The sequence below is a fragment of the Tachysurus fulvidraco genome, chromosome 14 (genome assembly GCF_022655615.1).
Source record: "Tachysurus fulvidraco isolate hzauxx_2018 chromosome 14, HZAU_PFXX_2.0, whole genome shotgun sequence".
Taxonomy (NCBI): Eukaryota; Metazoa; Chordata; class Actinopteri; order Siluriformes; family Bagridae; genus Tachysurus; species Tachysurus fulvidraco.
The window spans coordinates 5,711,618-5,724,202 of record NC_062531.1 but is presented as its reverse complement, the minus strand read 5'-3'; the positions used below and the strand labels follow the sequence as shown (position 1 = coordinate 5,724,202).

General features: G+C 41.0%; 1 protein-coding gene across 3 annotated transcripts in view; it reads right to left on the bottom strand.

The window, feature by feature from the left end:
* Nucleotides 1–12,585, bottom strand: part of LOC113645511 (fibrinogen C domain-containing protein 1-like) — an 88,284-nt gene that overhangs the window by 44,139 nt on the left and 31,560 nt on the right. For all 3 annotated transcript variants that reach the window (XM_027151151.2, XM_027151152.2, XM_027151148.2), the window contains 2 exons: nt 9,633–9,804; nt 9,266–9,402 (listed from right to left, as the gene is read on the bottom strand). In XM_027151151.2, the coding sequence (XP_027006952.1) occupies nt 9,266–9,402; nt 9,633–9,804 (309 nt within the window). The remainder of the gene's footprint in view (nt 1–9,265; nt 9,403–9,632; nt 9,805–12,585) is intronic.

The following is a 12,585-nucleotide window of genomic DNA, read 5'->3' as shown; positions in this document are numbered from 1 at the left end:
TGGGAATGTGAAGGCCAATGGATGAGTAGTGATAAAGTTGTTGGACTATTAAAAGGTTGTGAGATCAAAGCCCAGGCCCACCAAACTGATGCTGCTGGGCCCCTGAGCAGGGCCCTCATTTGCTCAATTGTATAAAGTAAAAAAACGTTGCTCTGTATAAAAGCATCCACCGAATGATACAACTATATGGCAAAAATATCATCATTTACACGCATTTAATATTTAAGCAGAAAGGGCATTGAATAGCTCTTCTACTTACTGCACACGCTCGGCAAGCTGTTAAACATGATGAAGAAAATTATTTGTAAGAATTAAGTAAAAGTTTTTACATGTAATGCCGGGACAGATTAGTGCAGCTTCTCTTTCTTCGCCATGATGATGCTCGATTTAAGTTGTCTAGGCAACCGAAACATAGAAATGCACGGCACACTAGAGTTGCCTAGCAAAAACATTCATCATTTGTTCACAACTGAAAACCCTGAGGGGGGAAAATATCAAGAAAATATACAGCAAGACTTTTCCCCATTGCGGAATTAACATTTCTTTTTATCTCCCAGCATTTTCTAAGGTAAGGTCATCAAAACCTGAGCGTTACACTGTACTACAACAGCGCGAGCGCTAAGAGTAGCAGGAATGACAGCAGAGCAAAGTAGACGAGACCTTTGGAAGGGTCTTGTGGAAGTATCAGAGTGATAGAACGATGGCTTAGTGGTTAGCACGTTCGCCTCACACCTCCAGGGTTGGGGGTTCGATTCCTGCCTCCGCCTTGTGTGTGTGGAGTTTGCATGTTCTCCCCGTGCCTCGGGGGTTTCCTCCGGGTACTCCGGTTTCCTCCCCCATGCATGGTAGGTTGATTGGCATCTCTGGAAAATTGTCCGTAGTGAGTAAATGAGAGTGTGTGTGTGCCCTGCGATGGGTTGGCACTCCGTCCAGGGTGTATCCTGCCTTGATGCCCAAAGACATCTGAGATCCTCTGGGAGTCGTTCCTCGGCTCCCCATGACCCGAGAAGTTCGGATAAGCGGTAGAAAATGAATCAATGAATGAATGGCCTGTATTTCCCAAATAGGAAAGACACTCCCTGTATGGATTTACTTACAGTACTCGCTTCACTTTACAGAATTACTTCACATGTGTCTAAGACTACCCGCACAAAGACCAGGCAAAACAAAAAAGCAAACCAGCGCATCCAAGCACAAAGTAATCAGAAATTGATGGAAACCACCAGAAGGAGACTGAGACGGAAACGCTGTGTGACCCTCATTGTTAAATGAGCTTTGAAGCTCCAAATGTCAGCGCTGCATCCCACGGTGCAGGAATCGGTCGTGCTATTAGGCCGGCGCGGCACAGGCGTCAACCCTACGGAAAAGCGGTGTGTCAGCGTGTGAAAAAAAAAATCTCCTTGAGCCACTGAGCTCTCAACATGAAGTGCAAATACTTTCAAACACCCTGTCGCAGATGACACAGAGTCTAAAAAAAGGTTTTTAAACTCATGCTGTCAGCGAGTGCCTGCTTTCAGGATCTGCATGCAGGAGCAAGAAGAACCTCTTTCACACATGCAAGTGGCACCCAGAAATGTGTGAAGACTCGCCAGCGCTGCTCATCTGGCAATTAGCCAGGATGCGACCCAGTGAAGTCAGACAGACTGAAACCTTCACAATCTGGACTTTTTTTTTTTTTTTAACATAACAAGCTGTATTTTCTCTTCTTTCTGCTGAAGGTGAAAGGAATTCAGAAATTCAGCTTCGACACAAACGAGACATTCGGAGGACTCCTTCTGTTCGTGTTGTGAGGCTGATCAGTCTTACTCATTTTTCTGAAACATCTTGTTATGTATAAACAAGGTGGACACGGAAAGGCCAATTTTCTTCAAATGTGAAAAGAAGATAGATCCACTAACGTTGCTTGGCACGTCGGTTCTTTATTAATTTAAGGTCTATAAAAAAAAAAAGACATTTGTTTGTTTGTTCTTTGCTATTTAAAAATCAGACAACTCATTTCAGAGAGCCTGTAAATCATTGCTATTCAATTAGGTCGATATGGGGCTGAAAAGATCTGGCTTGTAATAGGAGTGATGACACAAAAACAATATAGGAGTCCATATGTTGTGTTTTTGCACCAAAAGACACCCAAGTAAGCTTTTTTCTCTACATTTAAACATGTTCGTGTTGTATTTTAAAACAGCGTTACAACATCGGAGCATTATAAGATGCCCAAGTAGACATTTTCTATGTTCAAATAGGTAACTCATCGAGCTATATCACACTCGTTTAACTGAGACTTAAAGGCGGGGTTTCCGTTGTTTGAAAGCCAATGTTGACATTTGAAATCACCAAAACAAACACGCCCCTAACTCAAATGCGTCCCACCCCTGTTTTGATAGCTCCGCCCCACACATACACCAGACAAGTATAACCCAGACAAGTATTATGGCGGAACCTGTTAGGGCAGCTGACCAAGGGTATATTTTTATCAATAAATGAACTCAATGAGTAATACTATGGTAATACAAATGTGTTTTTGTAGTACTGCGTGTTGTACCGTGAAAGGTTTATCTCCATTTCACGCGGAAGACGTTCAGTTCTCCAGCGCTGGAAAGCTGATCCTATATTAACACGTCCTACTTCTTGCCTTATCGTAAGCCTTTCTTTGCTTTCTTTCTTTCTTTGTTTTTATCCTCCATGTCAATGTTAAAACCGCTTTCTGCTAATGTCACACATGCACACTGAACACACTCTATTGACAAGACACGCCCCTTTCTGCTCATTGGCTACACGTTTGTTTTGTTTTTTTGTTTTTGCCAACACAGTTTTCTGAAGCATTTCTCAAACAACGGAGACCCCACCTTTAAGTGAACATAAAAAAAAGTTCAAAATATGGTTAATCAAAATAAATAATTTTAGTATGACCACAATTGGCAAACATTTATGCTGCATTCTAATAAGAGAAATGACATTTTTTAGATTTAGCAAGCGTGTAATACACATACAGTGGTGCAGGTACTGGGCTGTGAGGGATGTGTGATTATTCATTTTAATGCCCTTTATGTGTAAGAATGACTAAATGATACTAACAGATACTAACATGCATCACTTTATAACTGTAGGGTCTGTTGTCCAACTGAACTATAGTTATGCTAGAGATGTCTTTTTCACACTGGGTTTCCTGAAGGGTCGGAACAAATGACCTTGCGAGCACAGGTACAATCGAATAGCCCGGCTGTAGATAGTCACGGTGGTCGGAATGCCAATGGTTTCATGCTCAGTGCACGGCCATGAAGATGAATTTACCTCGAATAGCATGTAATAAAAACCCAGGAACAGCTTGTAATAGATATGACAGCAGACGTGTTATAGAAGATGTCCAGTCTGTAGTTTTTAAGAGAAAAACAAATGTGGACACAGGACGATTATTACAGACAGTCGCAGCTGTTCCACAGATGTGTCTACATCTGATTATGGCACCTAAGCTCTCTGCTCCAATTAACCACTGTTTGTTAGAGAGATGTTCTGTTTTAAGAGAATTTGAAGCTTTTTTTTTTTTTTCCAAATCCTGCCTAAATCCTTTTTCTTAGTTTTCTTGCTTTTCTCTCTCTCTCAAGCCATTTGCGTGACAGATTTTGTGTATGTATGATGTGTATCTCCGCCTCCCTCTGTGCTCCTTTCTCTGTCGTTTTAATCTTTTTCTTTCTCGCTCCATGTGGCAGAAATGGAAAGAATTTTTTAATTAATAAAGTAACACGAGAGAATTTAAGCAAGGGATGGAAGAAGAAGAAGAAAAAAAAAAAACGGTACGGAGGCACTTTATTTGTATGCGTCTGCTGAACGGCGCTGCGAGTTAAAGAGTGTGAACGATACACGATAAAACAGTTCCTCTTCCTTCTCTCCTCTCTTTCTCTCTCTCTCTCTCTTTTTTTAACCAACACCTACCTTCTGCTTCCCTTCCTCTCACTTTCTTCATATTTTTTCCTTTTGCTCTCTGAACTCAATCTGCTCCTTCAAGCCCCACATCCTTGTCAGGAAGAAAAAAAAAGGCTGGAGGCCAGCGATGATGAATTTCTTTCTCTCGGCTTTCTTCCTCCTCTACAGTCTCTCACTGCTGACGATATGCTCAGGAGGGAACGAGTGGGGAAAACGCACTCATGTTCAATATGTCCCCTTTTCAGATGGGATAGAAAGGGTACGTATAGAAAATGTGTGTTTCTGTCAGCTTAGTCGAGGATTCTGTCAACGCACTTGTTCTTAGATGCTCGTTTCTATAGTAACTAATATAGTTACACGAGGACGTGTATTAAAAATGGGTGGCGTAAAGAGATTTCAGAAATCGTGTGTAATTGTTGACATGGTGATGGGTTTTTCCTTTTCTTTAAGGAGACATTTATTGATATTTTTGAAAGGAGTCTCCAGTATCAGCACTTTGTAACTCTAATTTTTGCTGTTAATCTGTAATATGAGAAGCTGTATTTTTTTTTGTCTTATTGTGTGAACGAGAGAGAGAGAACGAAAGAGAGAGAGATGCTGAGGGAATGACTGATTAAAGCTGCTTTAGCATAAACGATAACTAACTTGTTTCACAGATGGTATACATCACCTCATCGTCTTCTACCTTCGTCTTTTCCCGTTAGGGGTCGCCACGGTGAATCATCCGTTTCCACCTAACTTTATCCTCAGCATCCTCTACTCTCGCACCAATTACCTTCATGTCCTCGTTTAACACATCCATACAGTATATCCCCCCTTTGGACTTCCTCTTGACCTCTTACCTGGCAGCTCCATCTCCAACCTCCTTCTACCAATATAATCATCTCCCTCCTCTGTACATGTCCAAACCATCTCAATCTAGCCTGTTATACCAAATACAGTAAACTTTGTGGCGCGCACAACATAACTCTGTTTCCCTTTTTTTTTTTATATCAGCAGATGTTCACATCAAGCATCAGTCTTCGAAAAGACGTGATTAAAGTAACATGAGTTACTTTTCGAAAAGTCTTCGAAAAGTAACATGATTCTCGGTGTCAAAAGGGCTGGTTTGAGTATTTCTATGAATGCTAGTCTCTAGAGTTTGCTCAGAATAGTGCAAGAAAAATCACCTAATGAGAAACAATTCTGCAGATAGAAATGCTTTGGTAAAAAGGCCGTAAGACAGTAACTCAGATAAACACTCTGTACAATTGTGGTGAGCAGAAGAGCATCTCAGAATGTACATCATTTCGTGGGCAAACAGGTTACAAAGGCAGAAGACCATGTCATGTTCCACGTCTGTCAGCAACAGTGGAAAGATGGAGACTGGAAAAACGCAGCCTGGTCTGATGGATCTGGATTTCTGCTGAGGAACACAGATGGTATGGTCAGAATTTGGCACCAACAGCATGAATCCATGGACACAATCTGTCTTGAATCAACAGTCCAGGCTGGTGGAGGTGGTCTAATGGTGATGGGAAGGTTTTCTTTTGGGCTTGTAAACAAAAAATCAATCATAGCATAAATGCCACAGTATTGTTGATGAACATGAACATCTGAATCCATTAATAGCCACAATTTATTCTTCTAACGGCTCTCGATGAGCAGGATGAGAGCCATGTCACAAAGCGAAAGTCGTCTCCGATTAGAGTCTACATACTTCGGAGGTCTTCCCAGTCACCGGATCTGAACCCAGTAGAACATTGAGATGTGGTAGAACAGGAGATCCAGAGCAGTGTGCAAGATCCACGGGAACTGTGATCATGTCAACGTGGACCACAAACTCAAAAGAACGTCTTGCCAGGAGGAATCAAGGCTAATATGTGAGCAAAGGGAGTCTCCTCTCAGTATTTGTATTCCTAATAAATAAGAAAGTGTACACTGGGTGCAGCACCTCCGATAATAAGGCAATCTTTTGTTTATTACTGGGATTAATTAGCCAAAAGATATCATGGGAATAAAAAGTTTGATGGACCCAAATAGAAAGGTGAAAACACCATGCTGTTCTCAAACATCAACCAAGACGTGTACTGCTGTTCCTGATCCTCGCTGGGAGCCACATTGCTTATCATTTGCATGAATTTTAGCCCTCCCTGAAACTAACACTGCGACTGAATAACTTCCAGCTGCTTTGTCACATCACGTCACTGCCAGCGTGAGAGCAGGGTTTCGCATGAAATTAATTGCCACCTCTGGCGTTGCCACTTACTAGCGTGAACAGCGATGAGGACAGGAGAGTAATGTAACCATGCTTTAATTAGATCTGTACCTATAAATGGTTCATAATCCTTTTGTTCTGTTTATGTTCTAATTGTAATCATGTTGTATTTAACATCCAAAATAGCAAAACGTGTTACAGTGATATGGTAATCCAGAAGGATGCGTAATTTTAATGATCTCAACACAATCACCATGTGAACACACGAGAAGATCGGGGCAGACACGTGGTAATCAAGCTTGTTATTAGGATGTAGAAATGTAGTCATTTATAAAATTTTATATATATATATATATATATATATATATATATATATATATATATATATATATATATATATATGTGTGTGTGTGAGTATATATGTGTGTGTGTGTGTATATATATGTGTGTGTGTGCATATATATATATATATATATGCACACACACACATATATATACACACACACACACACACACACACACACACACACACAAACACACAAACACACACTTGCATTTTTATTTTTTTTATTTTTAAATAAATATTATATATTGTTCCTCCAAATGCAAATGTTTCAGCATGCACTAAAACTAAAAGTTTTTTCATTCTCCATCGCCAATGCTATACGGGATGCACTTATTTCCAGGGATTTCAGAACAGCGTAACAGATATTGCGTCATCGGGCAGGCGTGGCCGTGGATTTGATCATCTAACCCTAACCCTAACCCTAACCGTAGATTTGGGTTGTTTATTTGTTTTTGAAAATAACTTATCTGTAAGATAATAAAGCATAATAGATATAAAATCTACCTGTATGACTGTTTTGTCCTTCTTTATAAATCGCTGGTATGCTCTTTTTTTTTGAAAGAAGGCGTTTTTCCAAGACCTCCAGAAACGCCCTCTTTACGTCGTGGTAACCAAACCCCGGAAATGTAGTGAATGCCAATGCTATACACATGACATGCAGGTTGATATGAATGAAATGTCTTTCATTTTGATTTTTTTTTTATATTTGTTTTTGTTTTACATTCACAGCTCCCTCATGATTTCTTTGAGTTCTCCTTGACTATGACTTCATGCTATGAACAGCTTCTGTCATCTGAGCTGTAGATTCCTTCAGCTCCTTTGGAGTTTCACCTCTGGCTACTTCTCTGACTAATGCTATGTTCACACATACAGCATACGATCGCTTTGCTATGAAGTCGCCAGTAGGCGTTCCTGCTACTGGTTGCCGTAGTGATAACGGTTATCAGCGAGCGGTACGACTAGCGTTCCAAATCGTTTTCCTCGCCGCTAACACGAAACGTTCTAGAGGGAGATTTGAGGTTCGTGAATAAAATTCACCAGCAAACAAATGCATGTTATCATATGAGGTGAAGGGGAAGCAGTGTATGCTCTTTGCCACAGATCGATGTGCTGTGCTGTCTTCGCTCCTGTTGGTGGTAACTGCACCTAGTCATTTTGTCACATACGCATTACAGCACAGTAAAATGGAAATCGGACATTTACAATCCGTGTAAAGTCTTATATAAACCAGTCAGGACTCTGTTGGCTTTCGGTTTTTCTCTTTGTCTTATAACCTTACACAGAATTAATGGCTGAAGATAAACACCTTCAAATTTTAGATGCTTATGAAGGTGCAGTTCAGAGAGGCTGGAGGCTGAAATTACACACTTTGGGTACAAAAGTGGACTCGATTCTGCCCCACAGCCTGTTTTCATCTTGCTCATCAACCACATGAATCTGCTGTGTATGCTACAAATAAAGCAGTACGAAAGAAAACAAAACAGGGACGTAAAATTGCCTCTTGGAAGCTTGTCAGCTTTAACACAAACACTTGAGCTTGTGTGTGACTGCTCTTTCACACAGCAGCGAGTGTAATTGCTTTAAAGGAAGCAATGTAAATATAGCACTAGTAGTAGCATTTATATAAATGTGAAAGAGAAATTTGCGTGAGTTTACGCAGGGCACAGCAGCTGATCGAGCCGTAGAGTTACCGTGCAGATTTCTACATGCGTCACTCAGACTGGAACATGGAATTGTGTCGTTTACCGTCATAGACTTGTGTTACTTCAAAGCTCTTGTCATTCCTCGCCCTGCACCTCACACCCTCTGATCCACCTTCACTGCTCGACTGTTCCTCTCTCAGCAGAGGTGGGAGTAAGTCACACATGTGCAAGTCACAAGTAAGTCTCAAGTCATGAATGTCAAGTCAAAGTCAAATCGAGTCTTTTTTAATATTTGTCAAGCAGGTCTCAAAATTGCGACTTAAGTCCGACTCGAGTCAAGTCGAGTCCCCCATCTCTAAGTCATTTAACTCAAGTCTGAGTCAAGTCTCAAGTCATGAATGTCAAGTTAAACTCAAGTCGAGTCTTTTTTTAATATCTGTCAAGCAAGTCTCAAATCTCAAAATTGCGACTTAAGTCAGACTCCGGTCAGGTCGAGTCCCCCATCTCTGAGTCATTTAACTCAAGTCCGAGTCAAGTCTCAAGTCATGAATGTCAAGTCAAAGACAAGTCAAGTCATCTCAAATTTGCGACTAGTCAAGCCATATGACTCGAGTCCCCCATCTCTGATGTGTGATTTTTTTTAAATATACACATGATGGTGTCTTAAGTTTGTAACCTAGTGAAGTAGTGTTGAAGTATTTATCGATTTATTGAGTATTTATTGAGCACTTTTTTTTTAAGTCCTTCGGGATGAGGGTTTGTGACTGTACAAATCATGTGACATTCACATGATGTTCACACTGTCTCACACTGTTCAGTTGATGTATGATGATGTCTAACATTCACACTGTACACATCTGGCAACACAATATGGGGCTAACACCAAAAAAAAACGTGGTGCTAAGTCTGCCTCAGAGCAGAGTTTCATAACCCCGGGTAAAATCAGTGCAAACACAGACCCTGGATTACAAGTTTCTCAAGTTTCCCCAGGTTAAAAGCAGGGTTTTTAAACAACAGTAACCCAGGATTAAAGGCAGTATGAAAAACCCTTAAAATGGTAAATTCTATAGGTCCCAGTCCATTAATCATGGAGTATGGAGCAAAAGGATAAATTATCAAGGATTAATGTGCTGAATTAAAGGTGTTTAACCGGAGACTCACCGTCCAGCCTCCTCCGTCAGTGCTCATGTCACAGTAAACCTGGAAACCTGATGGGAAGTGAATAGGAAACACCGAATAGATCCCATCTTCCCTCTGTCCACTGGCGTATATATCACTGCAGTCTCTGGGATGGGAGCCTGTGAGAAAAGAAAGAAAAAAGCACCTAACGTTATCATTTATCATCTTAAAATGTCAGACACGACGTGTCATCTTTCACATGCTGCCTCCGAATGGCATCAGTCACTCAGAGAGCCTGCAGAGAGAAAGGACCAGCCTGAGGGAAGTCTGCAAGCTGTGCAGAGCACTGAGGCTCATTACAGCCAACTGTCCACTTTTAGATAGCGAGGGAATAAGGCATTTGCTTTACCGTCTCCTCTGGCGCATCCTCTGGGCCGGACGCCGCTGCGAACCGGAGCCTTCTGAAGCAGATCCGCCTTCAGGAGCCCCCTCTCGCCGCCTGCGTCCTTATGCACTGCGTCAAGCACGTCGTGCAGAGAGTTTACAACCTTCATCATGTTGATCTGAGTCTCTGACAACAGCTGGAGTGAGAAAACAAACAGACGGAAAAAGAAGCCGTCAGGTGCAAATAACAATTCTTTTCACACCACCATATCATACAATCTTTTAATTGTGTACCTAATATTAAACCTCTGACTCCGGCAGCATGTTACAGAAACAAAAGAGGAGGATGTATAAACAGCTAACAAACAAAATACTAAACAGACAAAGAGAGACAAATTTGTAGTGTCAGAAAGAAGGATGACGTCTAAGCTAATGGTCATCGTCTTTCACTTGCTCCATGATTTCCTGAACGGATACCGGAGTATGTTCAGTCGCGGACTCGTTCAACGAAGGAGCGCCACAGAGCGTCACTTCCTACCTGTCCATTAGACTGTAGTACAACAACATATACACTGTGTACAACAAAATATCAATACAATAACATCTCTCATTGTGCAACAATACACCTTTACCTGTACAGTTATTTAAATCTTAGTTTTATTTACATTGTTCGTATATATTACCTCAGTGCATATAAGTCTTATATCTTCTTTCTTTTTATACAGAATTCTATATTTGTATTCATATTTTAGTGACTTGGGGTAAAAAAAACAATTACTCCCTGTGGATTTATAAAGTATTTCTTATTCTGATTTACTCACTTATTTCCTTATTTGTTTTTTGTATGTATTTATTTATTTGCAATTGTCTTACAAACGTAATTACTTATTAATTAATAATAACCTCAAACCATAAACACGACAGCTCAGCAGCTAGCATATGGGTTTCTCCGAGACGTGTGCAGACCGCCACTGCGACTTCTCAATCTGCTTACTTATCTGTTAAAGTGTTTAGTATCTAACATTAAATCTTTGATCCTGCGACGTGATAAAAAAGGTAAAACAATAGATCTTGGCGAATGTGTCCATAACGCGATTAAGCGTAGCTCACAGCAAATGTGAGGAAACATATTTGTATTTATTTTAAACAAATTTGTTTACTTGTTTGTTTACATAAATGTTTTGATCAAATTGAATTTAGTTGCTCCTATAGTGTCCATATATCTATCTCCTGAATATTTAGTCATAGCTAATTCTCAAAACTAGCAAACTGGACAGCTAGCACCTGGCAAGTGGTTCCTCTGAGACACCTGAACCCTGCTAATGCATCTTAGGACCTTTCTACACCTGGTCACTTCATGTGTTTTCTCTGATCCGATAGCTATCTGATTTGTTAAAACTGTTCCATTTACATTATTCCACATAAATGCGTCTCGGCGAATCGGAGATCAATCCGATCTTTCTACTCCCGCCCAAAATGCAAATATATTTTACCTCATTTCCAGGGTAATTGAAATGGAACATGCTTTGGTTTATGCGCAATTCAGGATGCAATCAAAAAGAAGACGAGAAAACTTACGACGGTTATGCTACAAAAAAAAAAAACAGCATTTACTGTTTGCTGCATTTTCGCTGGCGGCAGCAGTGCATTTTACGACCCAACGAGACACCTGGGTGAAAGATCATTTGCGAGTGACGTACTTCCGTTTGGGAGGAGCTGTTAGCGCCGTTAGCGCTGACGTATGTGGCTTGAACAACCAAATGCATTTACACCTGTCCAGTTTCATCTGAAATGCATCCCACCTCCTGAACTGGTTTGAACGATCGGATTTATATCCGCCTTGAAAACGTTTCGGAGGGCATTTAGATAGCTATCGGATCACAGAAAATGCATGAAGTGACCAGGTGTAAAAAGCCCCTTAATGATTTGCGCCTCATGGTTCGTCACAGAGCAGCTTTTGTGACCCATACTCAGAATTCGTTCTCTGCATTTGACCCATCCAGAGTGCACACACAGCAGTGAACACACACCCGGAGCAGTGGGCAGCCATTTATGCTCTGCGCCCGGGGAGCAGTTGGGGGGGTTCGGTGCCTTGCTCAAGGGCACCTCAGTCGTGGCCGGCCCGAGACTCGAACCCACAACCTTAGGATTACGAGTCAGACTCTCTAACCATTAGGCCACGACTTGCCCCTGAGGATGAACTGTCTGCCCTCTTCCACATACATGAGTTCCTAAAACCGGTTCGTTTCTTTCCGAGAAAGTGAAGACTTTTTACTCTCTTTAACCAACAACAATTTAAGGACTTATCTAAACACATTCAGTTTTATGACTCTGAACCCAAACAGAAACTTTTGTCCTCCTTAATGATGAGCAGAAAAATGAACAAAGCAAATCACAGTTTACTAAGGCAGGTACAACAAATTCCCTATTAGTACCCTTTCTTTACTAATACCCGTCATGACTAGGCACTGTAATAACATTCCAGCCAGTGCACACAATGAATAAACAGCTTAGTAGCTCTCGGACTAATGAAACGGAACAGTGTGTATTTAAATATCACCACTTTTACTAAATAGTCCCCAATATTCTACCAGATTTTTACTTTTCCTGGTGCAATGGTGAATATTTGTACCTGGGCTCAATGAGGTTAATCATATTGGACTGGAAAATATAACAAAATCATAGTAAAAGTTCTCATAGCTGTTTCCATTAGTTTGTTCATCTAGAATAACCTCGAGTTTTCTGGGCAGAGTTGCAGTCAATCTGGAGGTGAGAATAACCAGGGATTGATGCCAACCCATTGAAAGGCTCCACGTATGCTCACACACACACACACACACACACACACACACACACACACACACACACACACACACACACACACACACACACACTTAATTTTAAACCTAGAGGCAATTTATGGTTGTCACTTTAAATTGGGAGGTGGAAGGAAACCAGAGAAACTTGAGGAAACGGTC